This window comes from Taeniopygia guttata, chromosome 12 (genome assembly GCF_048771995.1).
Source record: "Taeniopygia guttata chromosome 12, bTaeGut7.mat, whole genome shotgun sequence".
NCBI lineage: Eukaryota > Metazoa > Chordata > Aves > Passeriformes > Estrildidae > Taeniopygia > Taeniopygia guttata.
The window spans coordinates 17,224,426-17,248,454 of NC_133037.1; the positions used below are offsets into that span (position 1 = coordinate 17,224,426).

Sequence of the window (24,029 nt, forward strand, 5' to 3'; positions counted from 1 at the left end):
GCTGTGGTGGGTGTGAGGCTCCAGCAGTGCCCGTGGGTGCCCTGGGCAGCGCATCAGCAGCAGCACAGGAGCTGTTGGCAGGGCTTTGGGAAGCACAGGGGTCAGCCTCTGCACGGCGACACAGCATGCACACTGCAGGGCACAGAGCCAATGGCAGCGGGCATGAGCACCTCTGCGGGGCTCTTTGGCTGCAGCAGCATCGGCCCCAAGGGCTGCTCTGTCCCTGCCGGCCTGCCTGGCTGATGGGCAGGGCTGGAGGCCTTGGAGAGCAGGGGCCATTGCGGGCACGGGTGTCCCAAGAGCTGCCCCCTGGCCCAGCTGGGCCCCACTTGGGGAGGAAGGAGGCTCCCAGCCGCAGCATGGCTGAGCAGCTCCTGCCTCCCCCTGCCTCTGCTTTGGATCATCATCAGCCGTCTCTTTGCTGAAGACAGGTGCTGTTTTTAACCAGCATTTGATTACAGCAGGTCTGTTGACATCCATTTTGTGTAATCTAAAAATAGCTTGTTCAGCTAGGGAGTGAGGACATGCTCCCTACAGGTCCAGGGAGCCTGAGGCCATGGCTTTGCTATGTTCAGAAGGCATCTCTCTGCTTAGTTTTAATCCAGCTGGACTGAGTACAACAATACCCCAGTAGAAACACAGAGTTTGGAGTGGGTTCACAAACTGAGCAAGTGTCCCGGCTTCCCAAGAGGTTTCTAAATCTTGAAGCAGTCAAATCTGGCCCTAGCCTGGATGCTATATTCAGTTCACTTTGCCTTTGCCTTTGTGATGTGACCAAGGAGTGCAAATACTCTTCAAACCAGAACTACAGAATTCCGTTTTATTGGTAACCTGTTTGTACGTGCTCTTATTTATTATATACGTCTCATGTATTGTTGCAATTCCCCAAAAAAGCACATCCTGTAATTTCCATGTGTAAGTGACTCCTGTGATGAAGGGCTTGTGACTTCTTGGCCAGTTATTTTTTGTAATTGCAGAAGAAATCTCCTATTCACCCCAAATAAATAGAGTTTTACTGCTATTTAAGCCCGACATTCTGCTGAACATTCCACATTAATGCTGGTTTTGAAGATGATACCTAAAGCTGTTAGGGTTGTTTTACTGATGGACCTGAATTAATGCAACATCCTTATTAACTCAGTCTTTTTAATTATACGTTGGGAATTTTCTCCGTAGCTTGGCCTGCTATTTGGGACCATTCACTTTACTTCCCCTTTTTATAATCAAAGTGTATTACTGAATCCCATGGGTCCTTCAGGATTTGCTCCAGCATATCAGTTGTCAGGACATTAAAGTTGTTAATTTTATTAAGTGTCTGGGGTTTGTTCCAAATTCAGCATTGCTTTGCATTAGTGTAGGAGCTGAAGAGGCAGGATGCTCGCTTTACCATTTCATAACTTAAGGCAGCAGGTATTTTTGCAGCACTTTTCCCCTAGGCTAGGGCACATCTTTCCAATACAAAGAGTTATTCCTGGGACAGGTGAGACTTTTAGACACTCAGGTACACTTTTGTCTGTGTTGATTTTAATACATCTGTGGGAAATACAGATTTCCCACACAAAGGGAAAACTTTTCCTTATTTAAAAAGCAAAAGTAATCCCCTGTAAAGGTATTTTAGTTGTAAACCCAAGGCTTGTTTTCTTTGAGGAGAGAGTTTATTTCCTTTCTGCCTTCAGTTTAGTACCTTTTGGAATTGGCTCACCTTTGTTTCCCTGCTTTCCTTCTTACAGTGATGACGCACTTGAAAGGGATTTTTATTGGACAATACCCCAGCAGGGTTTGAACCATGATCTGTTGCTTTGGAAGCCAGAAGTTATAGACGACAAGTTTGCTAGACTTAGCATGAAACATTTGTGGACTACAATTTTCCTCCTGCACACAGCTCAATTTGAGGGATTTTTAGGATCTTGGGCAAACTTGTTACTGTTGTGAGCTTGAGGGGGGATGGCCATCAGGGATAGTAACTGGGGACAGCTTGCCATGCTGGGCTTCAGCCTGTTGTAAGAGGGAGCAGGGTATACTCCGTGGGGCAGGAGCAGGCAGAGTTTGTGCAGCGACAGCTCTCCCAGCCAATTGCAGAGATGCTCGGTGCAGTGGAAGCATTTGTGCTTTAAACTTAATTTAAAAAATAATAATTTTATATAGTAAAGGAGATCCAGTAAAAACAGTTTGTATTGAAGCAATATCTAAAGCTCCTAAATTTGTTAGAAATGTAATTTAACAACAAATTTCCAACCTCCCAATCTGGAAAAGACAAACTGTATGACCACAGAGAGTGGAAAGAGCAGCTCCTCTTCCTGACAAATTCAGGGTGGGATTGCTCCTTCTGTATTTGCGCTCCCAGGCACCTTTCAAGGGTGGGATCTGCTTAAGCCCAGTCCCTTAGAGTAGAGAAAATGATTCATTCTTGAAAACTCCACTTTTTCTTTGACAGTCTGTTTTAAAGGTCTGTTTTACCTTTTTCTTCTGGTAGATAATGAATTGAAACTGTAGCAGAGAGCTCTGAAGGAATTGTTTCCTGTATCTGATTTCTGAAACTGTACAAGTCTCTGTATTTGCTCAGGTCCTGCTGATCTTCTCCACTGTGATGAATCTACACAGGACTCTTTCAAGCAGGCCGTGCTGGTGTGGAAGCCTTTGCACCTTGGCAGAACCTGCCAACTGGTGCTGGCAGGTAGCACTTGATCTATCTTGCAGTTAAATTGACAAATACTTAAGTTTGGTTTGCTTTGGTTTGGTGTTTGTTTTTTATTTTGGTTTTTTTTTTTTTTTTTAAATTTTAGATTTTGCAGCTTTATCATTTTAGAGAACAATGACATTTAATTTTCTAGATACAAAACCAATTGTGATAAAGTCACACTGCAAAATCTTTTGTCTTGGGACAGAAGCAAAGATAAAGTGGCAAAGTATACTGGCTTTAAAAATCTTTTCTTCCTATTCTTGGAAAGCAATTTGAGTTCTTTCCATCTCCCCTGAACTTCCTGTTCTTCATCAATAACCTCCCAACAGATAATGGTTGTCCTTAAATCCTTTCAAAACCTCCCCCTCTCTATCATGGGCAGGAGGCTGGAATTCTTTTGTTCTGACCTCAGATAAAAGTCTTGGGACATGACAGTGAGAAATAAATTAGGCAATTGTTAGAGGGCTGTTTTGGGGTCTAATAACTACACTGGGCACTGTTATTTTAAGCTTCTGAGTTGCAACAAACCAAACAACATTCAAAGGAAGAACTGTCAAATGTGGAGACAAAACTGTCCTGAGGATGAGTGTGAGTGTGGTTAATGTCTGTCTCCTCCGGGCACTTCAGCTGGCCATTGAAATGCGCTTTGTGTTTATACAGCGGTGTCACCATTGGTAATTTTCTTCCTTCACTGAGGATTTGGGCATGGCAATGCCCCTGTAACACAGCAGTGCCTTCACTTTCATCCTAGTTTTCTCCAGAGAGGTCTTGAGGAAAATGTCAGTTCACCTGAAGCAAGTTTTGAATTTCTCCAGTGCAAGAGACTCCATGTGGACGTGACACTTTATTCAGAGAAAGAGAAGCCAGAGAAACTTTCCCAGGTGTTGTTCTGGGGAGTTTTGAGATGGCTGAGAGAAAGAATTAAAACAACCTTGCAGCTGGTGTTTTGAACGGTTGTTTACTCATCAGATGTTTAGCAAAGGGTGTCTTGTGAATTAGCCAATGGTGTGAGGGGTTGCTGATTAAATGACTAATCAGGTCCACCTGTAATACAACAGTGTATAAAATAATGGGTTTCTAATAAACTCCAATTAGCCTTCTGAAGAGACCTAGAGTCCATGTGTGGCCTCAGTTCCATTCCGGACTCAACGCACAAGCTCTCCGGGCAACTGCTCCCAGCAAGGGGCAGGAGCAGAGATTTCCCTTGGCCGGGGCTGGAGCCCTGGAGTGGCAGTGCCTGAACAGCACCTTCCTGCCCACAGTACCAGCCTCGATGGCTGCCTCGGGGCTTGGCATTTGGCCCTGCACTTGCTGCAGGAGTCCCTGCCCGGGTTCCCTGCTGACCCAACCTTCGCACCCATCTCAGAACCTGGGTTCCCAAGGGGGTTGCCTCAAGTGGTTGCCAGGAACCTGAGGCCATGGCTGCCCGAATTTTGGCTGCACGATGCTGATGTCAGAGTGGCCATTGTGACCCGCGCAACCAAGGCCTCCAAAGGGAAGGCTGGGCTCGGGCCGTGTGTCAGTGCGACCTGACAACGGGAGGAGAAGGCAGGGCAGGGACGCTGCTGCCCAGGGACCAGAGGAGCCCCACAGCTCGGGGCTCTGGGCCTGTGCTGCAGGTTCCCCTGCCTCTCCCTGCCCACAATCAGACGAAGAACAGACAGAGAAGACTGCGGTTTTCCTCGAGGCGACGACGGGAGGAGAAGGCGACAGGAGCAGGGCTCACGCAGGGCTCAGCAGGGAGTAGTGCCCTCGTGGCTCTGGGCCTGTGCTGCAAACTCCCCACCCTCCTCTTTCTCCTACAGAGAAAGAGGAACAGCACCTGGAGGAGACTTTTCTGGACAGGGACTCACCGCTGACGGCTGCCATGTGTGACGGGCGGCAGGAGGGCCCTGGTGCCAGGGAGCCAGGTGAGGGTAAAGCCGCCCTCCCACAGCCGGGCCCAGGGGCTCCTGTGGCAGGCGTTGTGTGGGGCCCAGAGCAGAGGCAGGGGGAGGCGGGAGCTGCTCAGCCATGCTGCGGCTGGGAGCCTCCTTCCTCCCCAAGTGGGGCCCAGCTGGGCCAGGGGGCAGCTCTTGGGACACCCGTGCCCGCAATGGCCCCTGCTCTCCAAGGCCTCCAGCCCTGCCCATCAGCCAGGCAGGCAGGCAGGGACAGAGCAGCCCTTGGGGCCGATGCTGCTGCAGCCAAAGAGCCCCGCAGAGGTGCTCATGCCCGCTGCCATTGGCTCTGTGCCCTGCAGTGTGCATGCTGTGTCGCCGTGCAGAGGCTGACCCGGACGTCTGCGGTGATAAACTGGAGAAGCACGGGCTCTGTGCCCACGTGTACTGCCTGGTGAGTGGCTCCGGGCGCTCCCTCCACCATTGCAATGGGCAGTTCCTGCCTCTCTCTCCTCATCTGCTCCTCCCCTCTGCTGCAGTTCTTTGCCACTCTACTTTATGCTCAAGAGGACGAACATGTTGGACTCTTTGGATATCTTCCTCGAGATATCCTAGTTGCAGTGCGGCGGGCGGCACAAAAGGTGAGAGCCTAATGCAAGCAAGGAGATTTGTGCCAGGTGAGGTTTGCCAGAGCTTAGCCCAGACACTTGGAATGGAAGGCCTGCCCTTCAGGCCGCTGTGGGAGAAAATCTGGCTCCCAGCAGCTGCACAGAGGCTCTGGCGCAGGAGGCCCCCTCCTTACACCAGACAGCTCTGTGGGCTGAGACCCAGCAGTGGCCACATCCTGCGCCCTGCCCGGAGCTCTGGGGCTGCCTGGGGAGGCCCCGAGGCTGCTGCTGATGGGGTTGCTTGGCTCTTTCCAGCGCTGCTGCGTCTGTGGCCAGAGCGGGGCAACCATCATGTGCTGCATGGAGGACTGTGACAGATGGTTCCACCTGCCCTGTGCCAAGGAGGGCGGCTGCGTCACACAGTATATTCCATATTACAGGTACCTCCTCCCCACTCCTGCTCACTCCTGGTGGAAGATCCAACATTTCTCACTTTGCCCATCCATTTTCCTCCAGCTCCTACTGCCCTGAGCACCGTCCAGAGCAGAATGTGGAGGCAACTCCAGAGCCGGACACCAATTGCCTCATCTGCTTGGAGCCTGTGGAGGATAGAAAGACTTTCAGAACCCTGGTGTGCCCAGTGTGCAAAAGGGCCTGGTTCCACAGGGACTGCATCCAGGTAGGAGCCCTCTCCTCAGCCCCAGGGCACAGCAGGTGCTCAGCAGCACCAGGGCCTTGCTCACCCTGCTTCTGTTTGTCCTGCAGGGACAGGCCATGCGCGCTGGTCTTTTATATTTCCGGTGCCCCTATTGCAGAGACGAGGAGGCATTCCTTGTCGAAATGTTCACCCTGGGGATCCGAATCCCCTTCAGGTTGGTGTCCTTCTGCCTGCCTCACAAGACAGGAGGTGCAAGGTCTGTGCTGTGTCAGGCCCTTCCCCACCAGTCCTGGCCCTGCCCTGTCCCGTGAGTCTGGGCTTCAGCTTCACGCACGCCTTGGAAAAGTACGGGAGGAAGAGCAGGGAACACCTGTACCTCCGTGAGGGGAGGGCAGCAGTAACTAATCAGCTTTTCCGTTCTCCATCAGACTGCCAACATGGGAGGACAACGATGCCTTCGCGGATCTAGGAGAGAGGCACAGCAGGTGCAATGCCAGGGATTGCCTTTACCCGGGAGGCAGGGAGGAGGCAGAGGAAGAGGGGTAAGTTGGGGAGCTGCAGCTGAGGCTCTGCAGGGTACCCGTGTCACTTCAAGGGCTCAAAGAGGAAAGAACTAGAAGAGCTTGGCTGGACAATCACTTTGTCCTCAGTGCCATAAACCTAGTTGCTTCCCCAGGCCCTGGGAACTGCTCCTGTGCTCCTCCTGTGCTGCTGAGGGCACCCACAGGCGCTGCTCCGGCCTGAGAAACAGCGTACAGAGCTGGGAGTGTGACAGCTGTGCTGGTCTTGGAACGGGTATGAGGCAAAGCACCCGGTGTCCCTGGGCTGGGGGCAGTGCCCAGGCTGGGCCTGGCAGAGCCCGTCTGCTCCTGAAGGGCTGGGGTTCTGCTCTGGCCAGGCTTGCCTTGGGCCTGGGTGGTCTTTGACATTCCTGCTTGTCCTTACAGCCTCCAGGGATGAGCCAGAGCTCAGTGGCCCCAGCCTGACCAGTCAGTCAGGACTGGAGCCTGCTCACAGCTCAGCAGAATCTGAGGCCATCAGCCCCAGCTCCCGCGGCCCGGTGCCATCGGGGCTGGCTCCTCAGGCTTCATCTGCAGAGACCAGCAGCACAGCACGGCAGCAGTCTCTGCCATCTCCCTTGCTGGACACCAGCAGCCCCAGCACACCAAGGTCATTGTACAGCAGCATCCCTGAGCCTGAGGACAGGGGCCATTCCAGACATGCTGGGCCCGGCCGCAGGCGCACCCGCTCCCGCCAGCAAGGTCGGGCCTCCAATGGACCAGTCCGATCGAGGAGTCGCTGTGACAGGCGCAGCAGGACAAGACCAAGGACTGAGAGGCCCAGGCGAAGGGAGACACCTTCACAGGCATCCCCCAGACGCAGCCGCTCCCGCCAGCAACACCGGGCCCTCAGTCCACCTGTCCGGTCCAGGAGTCGCCGTGGCAGAAGCCACAGGACAGCAACAAGGACAGAGGGGCCCAGGCAAAGGGAGACACCATCAGGGACATCCCCCAGACGCAGCCGCTCCCGCCATCAAGGTCAGGCCCAGAGTCCACCTGTCCGGCCAAGCAGTCACCGTGATAGAAGTAGCAGAACAAGACCAAGGACTGAGAGGCCCAGGCGAAGGCAGACACCTTCATGGGAATCCCCCAGACGCAGCCGCTCCCGCCATCAAGGTCGGGCCCTAAGTCCACCTGTCCGGTCCAGGAGTCGCCGTGACAGCAGCCACAGAACAGCAACAAGGACTGAGAGGCCCAGGCAAAGGGAGACACCGTCAGGGACGTCCCCCAGACGCAGCTGCTGCCGTCCGCAGCACCGGGCCTCGAATCAACCTCTCCGGTCCAGAAGTCGCCAGGACAGGAGCAGGAGGAGAGCAGCAAGTGCTGAGAGGCCCAGGCGCACGGGGACACCATCAGGGAGGTCCCGCAGAGGCAACCGCTCCCGCCAGCGGCGTCGAACCTCAACTGGGACCTCCAACAGCAGCACGTAGCCTCGTCTTTTCTTTCTAGTCCATCTGTTCGCTGCCGGAAGTGAAGGTGAGAACGGTCCATACAGGGACCTTGAGATTTGTAGGTCTGTGAGAAAACTGTATTAGCTCTTGACATTTCTACTGGCAGGAAAGTAGTCTTGTGCTAAATCCCTTGACTTCTGTCTTACCATTTATTAAGTGAAAAGTCACTTAAATGATGTGGCTAATGAAAAAGGACTTTAGTTCTGGCCTTTTGACGCCAAGCTGAGATGTTTCCCCACTGCTCACTCTTGAAAGTGAACCTCTCCTTAGTGGGCTTGGATACGGTTAGGGAGACGTTCAGAGCAAGGTGGCTCTTAGGGAAGCTGTCTTTGGAAAGGACGTGCGCTGTTTTGCTATCATTGAAAAATCTCATTTCAGTAAAGCCAAAAGGAAGAAGAAAGAAGAGAGTGAGACACTGCCTCAAGTGTCTGAAGAAATCCATTACTGTATTGCTGATGATTTAAAAGACTTGTTTGGAGCTTCAAAGAACAAACCAGAAAAGACTGTGGAAATACCCTGGGACAAAGAGGATGCACAGGACTCTGCCCCAGATGACCATTTGGGACTTTTGGCCAAGAACAAGGCAGCTCAGGAGTCGAGCGCTTTCAAGTTTTCCTTCTTTGGAGACACAGAGGAGTCGGGCATCAAAGAAGGTAACAGAAGAACCCTTCTCACAGTGCCATTTCTAAGGAAGAGCTTCTGGCAGGCACTGTAGAGCACTGTGGTGTAAAGAAGGTCAGGACGCAGAGGATTTTCAGCAGCAGAAATCAGTAATTAGGCTGAAGCATTTTGATCTTCATTCCTGCTTGCCAAGGCAGTGGTAGATTAATGAGCGGTAAGTCATGCTTGCATCTCAGGAATTCTGAAAGGCGTGCTTTCAGAAGGCATTGGGGTTTTTGCTGAGTGGTGAAAAGGCTTGTTGTCATGCCCTGAATCTCTCAAACAGGGAGAAAGGTGACACACCAGTCATATCAAGTTTCAGAGAACCCAACAAGATTTTAAAGGAAATGTGTGTTAATTTAGAGGGAGGAGCAAAAGCCTGGAGTTGACCAGGAGATCCATGGACATTCTGCTTGTTACTGAATTCAATTCTTGGACCTATAGAAGAAGGAACCTGAATGACACGTGATGGTTGGGATGTTCTAACCATAGATGAAATGAGGCCTTATAGAAAGAAGACGAAACAACATTAAATTGAGTCACAGTGCTGTAGGAGAGAAAAGAAACCGTGTGAAGTTATCCAAAATATTAAAAAAAACCTATGCAAAACCGCAAAGCAACGAGCCCCCCACACTTGTGCTGAATTCAGAAGGTACTCAGTGTCTTCTGAATGCAACGATACATTCATTAGAATACAGCAGAGATCCCGAGAACAGAGAGGAAAATCCTGGAGCAGAGATGTAGCTCAGAAAATCTGGCAGAAGCAGATTCTGTCCTTCCTACATCTGTCTTCTCCACTGTAAGTAAGTATTTGTCTTGAAAGGAGGAATTCTTCCTGACAAGTGGAGAGAATAATCTGGATGTGGCTTTGTTTCTTTTTCGGTGCTGTTATTGCAGAGTCTTGCGGACGCGGAACAATAAAGCCGGTAAAAGTCACATGGCAAGAGGATTCACGTTTCCAAGACAGCAGTTCTGAGCGTGATGATGAGCCTGAGACGTGAGAAACTGAAACGGACCAAGAAATGTAAGTTCCGTTTCTATTTGCTGTCTACCTGGCTGTAGTAGTTGGATGCTGTGGGAATATTAATAGCAGCACTCAGGGAAGGGGAAACTGAGATTGCACACCTCTGAGCAATGAAAGTCGTCTTGGAAAACCATTTGTGCTGCCCAGAGTCAAAACTCGCAGCAGCCCATGTGATGTGAAGCTGAATATGAAAAGAGAGACGTTGAGCACAAGAAATTAACTGGCTCATTTTGGTTTGACCAACTCCAAACTGAGTTTGGTCAGAAGCCAAATACACAGTCAGTTTTCTTTTAAGAAGAGGTTTATTTTTTTTCTAGAAGGCTCTATTTGGCTACTAGGGAATAAAGCTTTTCAATGTATACCATTTCTCTGAAGCACTACAGTTTTAACTTGCATTCATGGGATTTGATAGTACAATTTTGGATGCTAAAATCTCTTTGTACCTGTCTAGGTTTGTTTCTTTACCGCGCACAGAAGGTGCTAGAGTTGTCTTCTTTGAAGATGATGAATGCCTAAGAGGTATGTCAGAATTTCTTCACCCCCTTTTGTATTTTTTTAAATTCTTCCTGGAATTCTGTGAGGAGGGAAAATTGCTGCCTGCTTAGGAATGTTTTCTAGTCAATTCTTGGCATCCTTACTTGTGCTCAAAATTGTGGTAGAATCCCGTGAGAAAGTCCTGGTAAAATAAAGGCCAAGCAGATTTCTGGCTTTCTTCTCTTTCAGGTAATTGCCTACTAGGAATCTGGACTTTTACACCTTACCAAAACATTAGCCCCATGACAGGTTACCTAGACATTTTGGATCCTTTCAGGTATTTATATAATGTTTAACTTTTTCCTGTCTTTCTGGAGTTACCATTAGGAGTTCTGTGTTCTTATCAGCCACATAGGTCCCTGTGGTTCTTTGTCCTAATGAATCTGGAATTTTCTCTTCTGAATCCAGGGGATTTTGTATTTAGAAACAAAGAAAACAACAACCAAAGGAAACACACAGAGTCCCCAAAAATTGCAGAGGCCAGCAAAACAATTGCTTGTTATATGTTTTGTAGAATAGAGTCTTAAGACAGGCTTAAATGGTGTGCATTTCTCAAGACTGACTCGATAACGCTGCAGAAATGTATTGCTGTGTTCATACAGTTAGTGCCCAGCACTCTTCCAGACGGTCTGATTTGCAGGGGGTGTTAAAATGGAGAGCTCAGTCCTTAGCAGGCCCCAATTCTGGGGGAAGATGTGTGATCCTGGTGCTGAGCTTCTAAAGAAACAGCGGCTATTTCACTGCAATTTAGACTGCAGCATGCTGAGGAAAACCGCTGCTGCCTTTCATTGTCCTGCGGACACCAGGCCGCAGTAGGGAACATTTCTCTTGGGAGACAACGTCTGGTGGGGGGCAAGAGAACAGGAAGGAGGTGAAGAATTGACTCCTGACTTTATTGCTGTGTTGTCCATGATTGTTAGAAGCAGCGGCACAATCAGAAGTGTTTAAGCCTATTAATTGGTTCTTTTTTTTTGTGCAGAGGGCCCAAAGTTTTTTTGTAGATCAGTAGAGTTCAGTGAAGAAAACGGGTTGGGAAGACTGACGTAGATTATTGCTTGAGGTGAGTATGTCACATCTGTTCCCTGGGAACTGTAGGTGAAAGCTGAGCACGGGGAGGGAATGCAGGTATGAATGGGTGTTGCCGTGCGAGACCAGCTCTGGGCAGGCGCCTGCAGCCACGGCGGGAGGAGGGGAGAGGCAGCGGCTGCTTTTTCCCCTTCAGCTCTGCGAGGCTCAGTTTTAGCACGGGAACAGACGAAATGGCGACACGGGCCTCGGGTGCAAACACGTGTTTATTGCAGAAGCGTGTTCCCGAGACACCGGGGCACCGAGCGGGGGTCGGTTATACCCCGTGCCGGGACGGGGTCGGGAACCTCAGCCGTGGCCAGTGGGACGGGAGGCAGGGGACAGGGGCATGGAAACCCCGGAGACCGTGATGGGAAAGGTGGGGGGGGGGAAGGACGGACCGCGTGGTGAGGGGAAAGGCGGAGGGGCGGGGGACAGGGACCGGACCGCATGGTGAGAGGGAGGGATAAGGGAACGCAGGGTCGAGACAAGGGACCGCGGGGGGAGGGCAAGTGAGAAGGGACGCAGGACAAAGGGGGAATGCGCGGGAAGGGGGGAGGGGGGTTGGGGGGGAAGAAGAGAAAATGACAAATCCTACAAATGGGCATGCAGAATTAATTCAGGACCTCGAGAAGATCCTGCAACTTTGCAGCTCCCCAGGAAAAGAACTGTTTTAGTCTACAAGTGTGTATAACATCATGTTGTGTTGTTTTGTCCAATCAGGTAAACCACTACATCTTTGTATGTTACAGGAGCAGCTACTTAACTGTATGTAAAGGATGTATTTAAGAGAAGGAGTGAATTTAGAGACTTCTCCTAATAGTGGATTCAGAAACTTCTCTGAAGAATTTGTTAGATTTTTATTTTTTCCCGGAATGCTGAAGGAAGCATAGGGACACCAAATAGAAATGCAAGGAAACCAATAAAGTCTTTAGTGAATAGAAACGTGCCATGTATGTTCCTTGAGGAAGTCGCCAAACAATGTTACTTCCAAAACCCTTTCAAAGATCTAAGAGGAATAAGTATTGGCAAACCCTGTTCGGCAGTGTTTCCAAGCTGGGGGTGATGGCCTTGGGTGCTGGGGAGCCACGGGAAGGCTCCAGTCCTGACTGTCCGGCCAGGCTGGGGCCATTGAGCTCCAGCTCATCCCTGGCAGCTCTAAGAGCAAGCAGGAATGGCTAAGGTGCTCCAGACCCGGGCCAGGCCAGGCCTGGGCACTGCCCCCGGCCCTCCAGGAGCGGACGGGCTCTGCCAAGCCCGACCTGGGCACTGCCCCCAGCCCAGGGACACGCGGGTGCTTTGCCCAGAGCCGTGCCCATAGCAGCAGAGCTGTCTCACCCCAGCTGGCTGTGGTGGGTGTGAGGCTCCAGCAGTGCCCGTGGGTGCCCTGGGCAGCGCATCAGCAGCAGCACAGGAGCTGTTGGCAGGGCTTTGGGAAGCACAGGGGTCAGCCTCTGCACGGCGACACAGCATGCACACTGCAGGGCACAGAGCCAATGGCAGCGGGCATGAGCACCTCTGCGGGGCTCTTTGGCTGCAGCAGCATCGGCCCCAAGGGCTGCTCTGTCCCTGCCGGCCTGCCTGGCTGATGGGCAGGGCTGGAGGCCTTGGAGAGCAGGGACCATTGCGGGCACGGGTGTCCCAAGAGCTGCCCCCTGGCCCAGCTGGGCCCCACTTGGGGAGGAAGGAGGCTCCCAGCCGCAGCATGGCTGAGCAGCTCCTGCCTCCCCCTGCCTCTGCTCTGGGCCCCACACAACGCCTGCCACAGGAGCCCCTGGGCCCGGCTGTGGGAGGGCGGCTTTGCCCTCACCTGGCTCCCTGGCACCAGGGCCCTCCTGCCGCCTGTCACACATGGCAGCCGTCAGCGGTGTGTCCCTGTCCAGAAAAGTCTCCTCCAGGTGCTGTTCCTCTTTCTCTGTAGGAGAAAGAGGAGGGTGGGGAGTTTGCAGCACAGGCCCAGAGCCACGAGGGCACTACTCCCTGCTGAGCCCTGCGTGAGCCCTGCTCCTGTCGCCTTCTCCTCCCCGTCGTCACCTCGAGGAACACCGCAGTCTGCTCTGGCTGTTCCTCCGCTGATTCTGGGCAGGGAGAGGCAGGGGAACCTGCAGCACAGGCCCAGAGCCCCGAGCTGTGGGGCTCCTCTGGTCCCTGGGCAGCAGCGTCCCTGCCCTGCCTTCTCCTCCCGTTGTCAGGTCGCACTGACACACGGCCTGAGCCCAGCCTTCCCTTTTGGGGCCAAGGGAAATCTCTGCCCCTGCCTCTGGCTCAGGGTGCTCTGCCGGCAGGTCAGGGAAGGTGATACCCCCAGAGAGAGGCGTGAGCAGTGGAGGAAAGCCTCTCCAGTCTTCCCAAAGGGCACCAAGAAGGAGCCAGGAAACTGCAGGCCTTTCAGCCTCACTCCATCCCCAGAAAGGTGACAGAATAGCTCCTCTTGGATGTCATCTCTAAGCCTGTGGAATAACAGGAAGGGAAAACTGTGGGTGGGCTTACAGCTGTTCTGCAGGTCAAACGACTGAGTTAGCAGAAGAAGAAATTAATAAAATACAAGTTTATCCATGGCAAGGAAGAAAGCAAGGCTGTTAACATGGAAACTGATAAACACATTGGGGTTACTTGTAGTTGCCTTAGTGAGCAGCGTGCATGCCTTCATATTTTGTGGTAAACACATTTGCAATGAATTGTTGACATTCAATGCTTTGTACCAATAAAATACAATAAGCTATTGCTTTGTCCATTGAATATCTTGAGCTTTTTTGATGTAACTAATGACATAATATCACACTTTCTTAGGGGTATGAAAACTTGAGAACAACTTGTAATAAAAAAGAAGCCATTGCTGTCACTGCACAGGTGTATGTGTATGTCTTGTGTCCATCTCTACAGCGACAGAAAACCGTGGTTGACCAATCTCACAGCCACCTCTGCTGCACTGACTGGCTGGGTTTGTGAGGGGAGAGCAGTGGCTGTTTGTTGGAGCTTATTTTAGGTTGGAGTGGCTTTGTGTGGTGGAAAAAATTTTCTTTTAATTTGTGCTTTTAAAGAAAGGCTTAGAAGTTTTTTGTTATTTGGTTTTAAGGTAGTTTATTGTAAGTTATTTAAAAGATTGTCTTCTTGGATAGTTGTGGTTTGCTTAGTAGCTTAGGTAAAGGCACATACATATTTTGATATCTTTTTTGACTTTTGTTTTTTTCTTCTCTCCACCCGCCCAGGGTTGCTGTAATTTTTTATGTGGTACATTTTGTGTTAAATGTTTATAGTTTTTCTTTAATGCTTATTACTTATATTAAATGGTGCTTTTTTACCCTAAATTAATTTGTGAGTGTTAACATTACTAAGAATATGGAGGTAAGGAAGAAGAAAGGGGGAGGACAGGATAGGCCTAAATCTCTTTATCTTAAAACTTTTGATTTTTATGTATAAAACTAACCCCCCCCCGTATAAGACTTAAAATCTTCTTGTATAGCACTTAAAATTTTTTCTTTTTACTTTGTGACTAATTTTACTATAATATTTAAGCTTTTGCGACTTTTTGTTCTTTTTGTAAGGTCGTTAAATTATTCTATGGTTTAAATCTAAAATGACAGCTGTTTTTAGTTGCCTGCTAGGGTCTTAAATGCTTCTGACTTGGACTTGGAACGTCTAAAAATGTCTGAGGGACATTTTGAGTTCTGACAGCTGTTGTCAGCCCGGACTTCAGCAAGGCTTTGTCCCGGCCTCCCATATCACGGTCATGGAGCAGCTCAGGGACAGTGGCGTAGAGAAGTGGGCAGTGGAGCTCCAAACACAGAGAGCTGTGAGCTCAGGGGGCCGTGCTGGTGTCAGCCTTGTTTGCCCTATTCCCCAGTGACCTGGCAGAAGGGACGGAGCGCTCCCTCAGCAGGTTTGCTGATGGGACGGAAACGGGAGCAGGGGCTGATAAACCACACGGATGTGCTGCCCTTCAGTGAGACCTGGGCATGCTTGAGAGTTGAGCAGAGAGGGACCTAGAGAAGTTGCACAGAGGAAAGCCTCTCAAAGAGTTTGAAGGTTTGTAATTACCAGGCAACAGAAGTTCTTTAGTATAGAGGCGTGTATAACGTCATTTTGTGATGTCCACTCAGGGAAACCACTGAACCTCTGTATGTTACAGGAGCAGTTCCTTGTATGCATGTAAAAAAGTCTTTGAGACAAACCGTGAATTCAGAAACTTCCCCTAATATTATGTTGGATTTTCACAATTTTCTGGACTGCCTGGTGAAGCGTAAGGATTTCAAAAAGAAAGTGAAAGCAAACCAATAAATCTTGTTTTAGATATCAGAAGCATTCCCTGTTTGTTCCTTGAAGAAGTTGCCAAACAACAAAACTTTTGAAATCCTTCCAAAGATCTAATAGGAAAAAGTATTGGCCAAAGTGTTAATCTGTGTTTCTGAATAGGAACATGCTTTTTGTGTCAATTCCAGGTTTGTAGCAGGGTTTGGGGCTTTTTGTGTGTGCCCTTTGAATGTGAGTTGCTTTTATGGAGGACTTTGAATGATTCGATCATGTACCCAAGAGAACATTTTACTGTGTCCTGCTGTCCAGTGCTGAACAGGGTTGAGACAGAGCAGGTGGCTCTATGTCTGTGTGCAATGGGCAGGAGCAGCACCAGGAGCAGCAGCAGAGCAGTGCCCCATGGCTGCCTCGGGACCTGGCATTTGGCCCTGCACTTGCTGCAGGAGTCCCTGCCCGGGTTCCCTGCTGGCCCAACCTTCGCACCCATCTCAGAACCTGGGTTCCCAAGGGGGTTGCCTCAAGTGGTTGCTAGGAACCTGAGGCCATGGCTGCCCCAGTTTTGGCTGCACGATGCTGATGTCAGAGTGGCCATTGTGACCCGCGCAACCAAGGCCTCCAAAGGGAAGGCTGGGCTCAGGCCGTGTGTCAGTGCGACGTGACAACGGGAGGAGAAGGCAGGGCAGGGACGCTGCTGCCCAGGGACCAGAGGAGCCCCACAGCTCGGGGCTCTGGGCCTGTGCTGCAGGTTCCCCTGCCTCTCCCTGCCCACAATCAGAGGAAGAACAGACAGAGAAGACTGCGGTTTTCCTCGAGGCGACGACGGGAGGAGAAGGCGACAGGAGCAGGGCTCACGCAGGGCTCAGCAGGGAGTAGTGCCCTCGTGGCTCTGGGCCTGTGCTGCAAACTCCCCACCCTCCTCTTTCTCCCACAGAGAGAGAGGACCAGCACCTGGAGGAGACTTTTCTGGACAGGGACACGCCGCTGACGGCTGCCATGTGTGACAGGCGGCAGGAGGGCCCTGGTGCCAGGGAGCCAGGTGAGGGCAAAGCCGCCCTCCCACAGCCGGGCCCAGGGGCTCCTGTGGCAGGCGTTGTGTGGGGCCCAGAGCAGAGGCAGGGGGAGGCAGGAGCTGCTCAGCCATGCTGCGGCTGGGAGCCTCCTTCCTCCCCAAGTGGGGCCCAGCTGGGCCAGGGGGCAGCTCTTGGGACACCCGTGCCCGCAATGGTCCCTGCTCTCCAAGGCCTCCAGCCCTGCCCATCAGCCAGGCAGGCCGGCAGGGACAGAGCAGCCCTTGGGGCCGATGCTGCTGCAGCCAAAGAGCCCCGCAGAGGTGCTCATGCCCGCTGCCATTGGCTCTGTGCCCTGCAGTGTGCATGCTGTGTCGCCGTGCAGAGGCTGACCCGGACGTCTGCGGTGACAAACTGGAGAAGCACGGGCTCTGTGCCCACGTGTACTGCCTGGTGAGTGGCTCCGGGCGCTCCCTCCACCATTGCAATGGGCAGTTCCTGCCTCTCTCTCCTCATCTGCTCCTCCCCTCTGCTGCAGTTCTTTGCCACTCTACTTTATGCTCAAGAGGACGAACATGTTGGACTCTTTGGATATCTTCCTCGAGATATCCTAGTTGCAGTGCGGTGGGCGGCACAAAAGGTGAGAGCCTAATGCAAGCAAGGAGATTTGTGCCAGGTGAGGTTTGCCAGAGCTTAGCCCAGACACTTGGAATGGAAGGCCTGCCCTTCAGGCCGCTGTGGGACAAAGTCTGGCTCCCAGCAGCTGCACAGAGGCTCTGGCACAGGAGCCCCCCTCCTTACACCAGACAGCTCTGTGGGCTGAGACCCAGCAGTGGCCACATCCTGCGCCCTGCCCGGAGCTCTGGGGCTGCCTGGGGAGGCCCCGAGGCTGCTGCTGATGGGGTTGCTTGGCTCTTTCCAGCGCTGCTGCGTCTGTGGCCAGAGCGGGGCAACCATCATGTGCTGCATGGAGGACTGTGACAGATGGTTCCACCTGCCCTGTGCCAAGGAGGGCGGCTGCGTCACACAGTATATTCCATATTACAGGTACAACCTCCCCACTCCTAGTCACCCCTGGCAGAAGATCCAACATTTCTCACTTTGCCCATCCATTTTCCTCCAGCTCCTACTGCCCTGAGCACTGTCCAAAGCAGGACGTGGAGGCGACTCCAGAGCCGGACACCAGTTGCCTCATCTGCTTGGAGCCTGTGGAGGATAGAAAGACTTTCAGAACCCTGGTGTGCCCAGTGTGCAAAAGGGCCTGGTTCCACAGGGACTGCATCCAGGTAGGAGCCCTCTCCTCAGCCCCAGGGCACAGCAGGTGCTCAGCAGCACCAGGGCCTTGCTCACCCTGCTTCTGTTTGCCCTGCAGGGACAGGCCATGCGCGCTGGTCTTTTATATTTCCGGTGCCCCTATTGCAGAGACGAGGAGGCATTCCTTGTCGAAATGTTCGCCCTGGGGATCCGAATCCCCTTCAGGTTGGTGTCCTTCTGCCTGCCTCACAAGACAGGAGGTGCAAGGTCTGTGCTGTGTCAGGCCCTTCCCCATCAGTCCTGGCCCTGCCCTGTCCCGTGAGTCTGGGCTTCAGCTTCACGCACGCCTTGGAAAAGTACGGGAGGAAGAGCAGGGAACACCTGTACCTCCGTGAGGGGAGGGCAGCAGTAACTAATCAGCTTTTCCGTTCTCCATCAGACTGCCAACATGGGAGGACAACGATGCCTTCGCAGATCTAGGAGAGAGGCACAGCAGGTGCAATGCCAGGGATTGCCTTTACCCGGGAGGCAGGGAGGAGGCAGAGGAAGAGGGGTAAGTTGGGGAGCTGCAGCTGAGGCTCTGCAGGGTACCCGTGTCACTTCAAGGGCTCAAAGAGGAAAGAACTAGAAGAGCTTGGCTGGACAATCACTTTGTCCTCAGTGCCATAAACCTAGTTGCTTCCCCAGGCCCTGGGAACTGCTCCTGTGCTCCTCCTGCGCTGCTGAGGGCACCCACAGGCGCTGCTCCGGCCTGAGAAACAGCGTACAGAGCTGGGAGTGTGACAGCTGTGCTGGTCTTGGAACGGGTATGAGGCAAAGCACCCGGTGTCCCTGGGCTGGGGGCAGTGCCCAGGCTGGGCCTGGCAGAGCCCGTCTGCTCCTGAAGGGCTGGGGTTCTGCTCTGGCCAGGCTTGCCTTGGGCCTGGGTGGTCTTTGACATTCCTGCTTGTCCTTACAGCCTCCAGGGATGAGCCAGAGCTCAGTGGCCCCAGCCTGACCAGTCAGTCAGGACTGGAGCCTGCTCACAGCTCAGCAGAATCTGAGGCCATCAGCCCCAGCTCCCGCGGCCCGGTGCCATCGGGGCTGGCTCCCCAGGCTTCATCCGCAGAGACCAGCAGCACAGCACGGCAGCAGTCTCTGCCATCTCCCTCGCTGGACACCAGCAGCCCCAGCACACCAAGGTCATTGTACAGCAGCATCCCTGAGCCTGAGGACAGGGGCCATTCCAGACATGCTGGGCCCGGCCGCAGGCGCACCCGCTCCTGCCAGGAAGGTCGGGCCTCCAATGGACCAGTCCAATCGAGGAGTCGCTGTGACAGGCGCAGCAGGACAAGGACTGAGAGGCCCAGGCGAAGGGAGACACCTTCACAGGCATCCCCCAGACGCAGCCGCTCCCGCCAGCAACACCGGGCCCTAAGTCCACCTGTCCGGTCCAGGAGTCGCCGTGGCAGAAGCCACAGGACAGCAACAAGGACAGAGGGGCCCAGGCGAAGGGAGACACCATCAGGGACATCCCCCAGACGCAGCCGCTCCCGCCATCAAGGTCAGGCCCAGAGTCCACCTGTCCGGCCAAGCAGTCACCGTGATAGAAGTAGCAGAACAAGACCAAGGACTGAGAGGCCCAGGCGAAGGCAGACACCTTCATGGGAATCCCCCAGACGCAGCCGCTCCCGCCATCAAGGTCGGGCCCTAAGTCCACCTGTCCGGTCCAGGATTCGCCGTGACAGCAGCCACAGGACAGCAACAAGGACTGAGAGGCCCAGGCAAAGGGAGACACCGTCAGGGACGTCCCCCAGACGCAGCTGCTGCCGTCCGCAGCACCGGGCCTCGAATCAACCTCTCTGGTCCAGGAGTCGCCAGGACAGGAGCAGGAGGAGAGCAGCAAGTGCTGAGAGGCCCAGGCGCACGGGGACACCATCAGGGAGGTCCCGCAGAGGCAACCGCTCCCGCCAGCGGCGTCGAGCCTCCACTGGGACCTCCAACAGCAGCACGTAGCCTCGTCTTTTCTTTCTAGTCCATCTGTTCGCTGCCGGAAGTGAAGGTGAGAACGGTCCATACAGGGACCTTGAGATTTGTAGGTCTGTGAGAAAACTGTATTAGCTCTTGACATTTCTACTGGCAGGAAAGTAGTCTTGTGCTAAATCCCTTGACTTCTGTCTTACCATTTATTAAGTGAAAAGTCACTTAAATGATGTGGCTAATGAAAAAGGACTTTAGTTCTGGCCTTTTGACGCCAAGCTGAGATGTTTCCCCACTGCTCACTCTTGAAAGTGAACCTCTCCTTAGTGGGCTTGGATACGGTTAGGGAGACGTTCAGAGCAAGGTGGCTCTTAGGGAAGCTGTCTTTGGAAAGGACGTGCGCTGTTTTGCTATCATTGAAAAATCTCATTTCAGTAAAGCCAAAAGGAAGAAGAAAGAAGAGAGTGAGACACTGCCTCAAGTGTCTGAAGAAATCCATTACTGTATTGCTGATGATTTAAAAGACTTGTTTGGAGCTTCAAAGAACAAACCAGAAAAGACTGTGGAAATACCCTGGGACAAAGAGGATGCACAGGACTCTGCCCCAGATGACCATTTGGGACTTTTGCCCAAGAACAAGGCAGCTCAGGAGTCGAGCGCTTTCAAGTTTTCCTTCTTTGGAGACACAGAGGAGTCGGGCATCAAAGAAGGTAACAGAAGAACCCTTCTCACAGTGCCATTTCTAAGGAAGAGCTTCTGGCAGGCACTGTAGAGCACTGTGGTGTAAAGAAGGTCAGGACGCAGAGGATTTTCAGCAGCAGAAATCAGTAATTAGGCTGAAGCATTTTGATCTTCATTCCTGCTTGCCAAGGCAGTGGTAGATTAATGAGTGGTAAGTCATGCTTGCATCTCAGGAATTCTGAAAGGCGTGCTTTCAGAAGGCATTGGGGTTTTTGCTAAGTGGTTAAAAGGCTTGTTGTCATGCCCTGAATCTCTCAAACAGGGAGAAAGGTGACACACCAGTCATATCAAGTTTCAGAGAACCCAACAAGATTTTAAAGGAAATGTGTGTTAATTTAGAGGGAGGAGCAAAAGCCTGGAGTTGACCAGGAGATCCATGGACATTCTGCTTGTTACTGAATTCAATTCTTGGACCTATAGAAGAAGGAACCTGAATGACACGTGATGGTTGGGATGTTCTAACTGTAGATAAAATGAGGCCTTATAGAAAGAAGACGAAACAACATTAAATCGAGTCACAGTGCTGTAGGAGAGAAAAGAAACCGTGTGAAGTTATCCAAAATATTAAAAAAAACCTATGCAAAACCGCAAAGCAACGAGCCCCCCACACTTGTGCTGAATTCAGAAGGTACTCAGTGTCTTCTGAATGCAACGATACATTCATTAGAATACAGCAGAGATCCCGAGAACAGAGAGGAAAATCCTGGAGCAGAGATGTAGCTCAGAAAATCTGGCAGAAGCAGATTCTGTCCTTCCTACATCTGTCTTCTCCACTGTAAGTAAGTATTTGTCTTGAAAGGAGGAATTCTTCCTGACAAGTGGAGAGAATAATCTAGATGTGGCTTTGTTTCTTTTTCGGTGCTGTTATTGCAGAGTCTTGCGGACGCGGAACAATAAAGCCAGTAAAAGTCACATGGCAAGAGGATTCACGTTTCCAAGACAGCAGTTCTGAGCGTGATGATGAGCCTGAGACGTGAGAAACTGAAACGGACCAAGAAATGTAAGTTCCATTTCTATTTGCTGTCTACCTGGCTGTAGTAGTTGGATGCTGCGGGAATATTAATAGCAGCGCTCAGGGAAGGGGAAACTGAGATTGCACACCTCTGAGCAATGAAAGTCGTCTTGGAAAACCATTTGTGCTGCCCAGAGTCAAAACTCCCAGCAGCCCATGTGACGTGAAGCTGAATATGAAAAGAGAGACGTTGAGCACAAGAAATTAACTGGCTCATTTTGGTTTGACCAACTCCAAACTGAGTTTGGTCAGAAGCCAAATACACAGTCAGTTTTCTTTTAGGAAGAGGTTTATTTTTTTTTCTAGAAGGCTCTATTTGGCTACTAGTGAATAAAGCTTTTCAATGTATACCATTTCTCTGAAGCACTACAGTTTTAACTTGCATTCATGGGATTTGATAGTACAATTTTGGATGCTAAAATCCCTTTGTACTTGTCTAGGTTTGTTTCTTTACCGCGCACAGAAGGTGCTAGAGTTGTCTTCTTTGAAGATGATGAATGCCTAAGATGTATGTCAGAATTTCTTCACCCCCTTTTGTATTTTTTTAAATTCTTCCTGGAATTCTGTGAGGAGGGAAAAATGCTGCCTGCTTAGGAATGTTTTCTAGTCAATTCTTGGCATCCTTACTTGTGCTCAAAATTGTGGTAGAATCCTGTGAGAAAGTCCTGGTAAAATAAAGGCCAAGCATATTTCTGGCTTTCTTCTCTTTCAGGTAATTGCCTACTAGGAATCTGGACTTTTACACCTTACCAAAACATTAGCCCCATGACAGGTTACTTAGACATTTTGGATCCTTTCAGGTATTTATATAATGTTTAACTTTTTCCTGTCTTTCTGGAGTTACCATTAGGAATTCTGTGTTCTTGTCAGCCACATAGGTCCCTGTGGTTCTTTGTCCTAATGAATCTGGGGTTTTCTCTTCTGAATCCAGGGGATTTTGTATTTAGAAACAAAGAAAACAACAACCAAAGGAAACACACAGAGTCCCCAAAAATTGCAGAGGCCAGCAAAACAATTGCTTGTCATATGTTTTGTAGAATAGAGTCTTAAGACAGGCTTAAATGGTGTGCATTTCTCAAGACTGACTCGATAACGCTGCAGAAATGTATTGCTGTGTTCATACAGTTAGTGCCCCGCACTCTTCCAGCCTGTCTGATTTGCAGGGGTGTTAAAATGGAGAGCTCAGTCCTTAGCAGGCCTCAGTTCTGGGGGAAGATGTGTGATCCTGGTGCTGAGCTTCCAAAGAAACAGCGGCTATTTCACTGCAATTTAGACTGCAGCATGCTGAGGAAAACCGCTGCTGCCTTTCATTGTACTGCGGACACCAGGCCGCAGTAGGGAACATTTCTGTTCGGAGACAACGTCTGGTGGGGGGCAAGAGAACAGGAAGGATGTGAAGAATTGACTCCTGACTTTATTGCCATGTTGTCCATGATTGTTAGAAGCAGCGGCACAATCAGAAGTGTTTAAGCCTATTAATTGGTTCTTTTTTTTTGTGCAGAGGGCCCGAAGTTTTTTTGTAGATCAGTAGAGTTCAGTGAAGAAAAAGGGTTGGGAAGACTGACGTAGATTATTGCTTGAGGTGAGTATGTCACATCTGTTCCCTGGGAACTGTAGGTGAAAGCTGAGCACGGGGAGGGAATGCAGGTATGAATGGGTGTTGCCGTGCGAGACCAGCTCTGGGCAGGCGCCTGCAGCCACGGCGGGAGGAGGGGAGAGGCGGCGGCTGCTTTTCCCCCTTCGGCTCTGCGAGGCTCAGTTTTAGCACGGGAACAGACGAAATGGCGACACGGGGCTCGGGTGCAAACACGTGTTTATTGCAGAAGCGTGTTCCCGAGACACCGGGGCACCGAGCGGGGGTCGGTTATACCCCGTGCCGGGGCGGGGTCGGGAACCTCAGCCGTGGCCAGTGGGACGGGAGGCAGGGGACAGGGGCATGGAAACCCCGGAGACCGTGATGGGAAAGGTGGGGGGGGGGCAGGGACGGACCGCGTGGTGAGGGGAAAGGCGGAGGGGCGGGGGACAGGGACCGGACCCCATGGTGAGAGGGAGTGATAAGGGAACGCAGGGTCGAGACAAGGGACCACGGGGGGAGGGCGAGTGAGAAGGGGACGCAGGACAAAGGGGGAATGCGCGGGAAGGGGGGAGGGGGGTTGGGGGGGAAGAAGAGAAAATGACAAATCCTACAAATGGGCATGCAGAATTAATTCAGGACCTCGAGAAGATCCTGCAACTTTGCAGCTCCCCAGGAAAAGAAGTGTTTTAGTCTACAAGTGTGTATAACATCATGTTGTGTTGTTTTGTCCAATCAGGTAAACCACTACATCTTTGTATGTTACAGGAGCAGCTACTTAACTGTATGTAAAGGATGTATTTAAGAGAAGGAGTGAATTTAGAGACTTCTCCTAATAGTGGATTCAGAAACTTCTCTGAAGAATTTGTTAGATTTTTATTTTTTCCCGGAATGCTGAAGGAAGCATAGGGACACCAAATAGAAATGCAAGGAAACCAATAAAGTCTTTAGTGAATAGAAACGTGCCATGTATGTTCCTTGAGGAAGTCGCCAAACAATGTTACTTCCAAAACCCTTTCAAAGATCTAAGAGGAATAAGTATTGGCAAACCCTGTTCGGCAGTGTTTCCAAGCTGGGGGTGATGGCCTTGGGTGCTGGGGAGCCACGGGAAG

General features: G+C 51.5%; 2 protein-coding genes and 3 long non-coding RNA genes across 6 annotated transcripts; all 5 read left to right on the forward strand.

Moving 5' to 3' along the window:
- Positions 1-1,944: 1,944 nt before the first annotated feature.
- LOC140684966 (PHD finger protein 7-like) lies at positions 1,945-6,778 on the forward strand. Its single transcript, XM_072934978.1, has 10 exons — positions 1,945-1,960; positions 2,564-2,674; positions 4,486-4,590; positions 4,923-5,014; positions 5,100-5,201; positions 5,484-5,608; positions 5,685-5,847; positions 5,934-6,040; positions 6,255-6,368; positions 6,503-6,778. Exons 1-10 carry the CDS (start codon positions 1,945-1,947, stop codon positions 6,750-6,752), a joined length of 1,185 nt encoding a protein of 394 aa, XP_072791079.1. The 3' UTR covers positions 6,753-6,778.
- A 202-nt stretch (positions 6,779-6,980) lies between these two features.
- Positions 6,981-10,332, forward strand: LOC140684943 (uncharacterized). 2 transcript variants are annotated; one of them, XR_012057975.1, is made up of 4 exons: positions 6,981-9,300; positions 9,395-9,521; positions 9,973-10,040; positions 10,245-10,332. It is a non-coding gene; the product is annotated as an uncharacterized lncRNA (long non-coding RNA). The 2 variants fall into 2 exon arrangements; XR_012057974.1 differs by having other exon boundaries at positions 6,981-9,296.
- Positions 10,333-10,795: 463 nt separating this feature from the next.
- Positions 10,796-12,065, forward strand: LOC140684910 (uncharacterized). The gene is made up of 2 exons (XR_012057878.1): positions 10,796-11,115; positions 11,873-12,065. It is a non-coding gene; the product is annotated as an uncharacterized lncRNA (long non-coding RNA).
- Positions 12,066-17,189: 5,124 nt separating this feature from the next.
- Positions 17,190-21,855, forward strand: LOC101233297 (uncharacterized). The gene is given in 11 exon segments (XM_072934860.1): positions 17,190-17,425; positions 17,502-17,675; positions 17,677-17,718; positions 17,720-17,857; positions 18,072-18,185; positions 18,320-18,438; positions 18,591-19,673; positions 20,027-20,483; positions 20,595-21,107; positions 21,206-21,332; positions 21,785-21,855. Coding segments are annotated over 7 exon segments (1,773 nt in total). The 5' UTR covers positions 17,190-17,276; the 3' UTR covers positions 19,628-19,673; positions 20,027-20,483; positions 20,595-21,107; positions 21,206-21,332; positions 21,785-21,855.
- A 987-nt stretch (positions 21,856-22,842) lies between these two features.
- Positions 22,843-23,878, forward strand: LOC140684900 (uncharacterized). Its single transcript, XR_012057856.1, has 2 exons — positions 22,843-22,926; positions 23,686-23,878. It is a non-coding gene; the product is annotated as an uncharacterized lncRNA (long non-coding RNA).
- The last annotated feature ends 151 nt before the right edge of the window (positions 23,879-24,029 follow it).

What these genes read in the sequence shown, in the direction of transcription:
- LOC140684966 (XM_072934978.1), top strand. An exon ending in CTGCCAACTGGTGCTGGCAG is followed by an intron (nt 2,675 to 4,485) that starts GTAGCACTTGAT and finishes TTTCTCCTACAG; the next exon opens with AGAAAGAGGAACAGCACCTG. An exon ending in GTGCCCACGTGTACTGCCTG is followed by an intron (nt 5,015 to 5,099) that starts GTGAGTGGCTCC and finishes CCTCTGCTGCAG; the next exon opens with TTCTTTGCCACTCTACTTTA.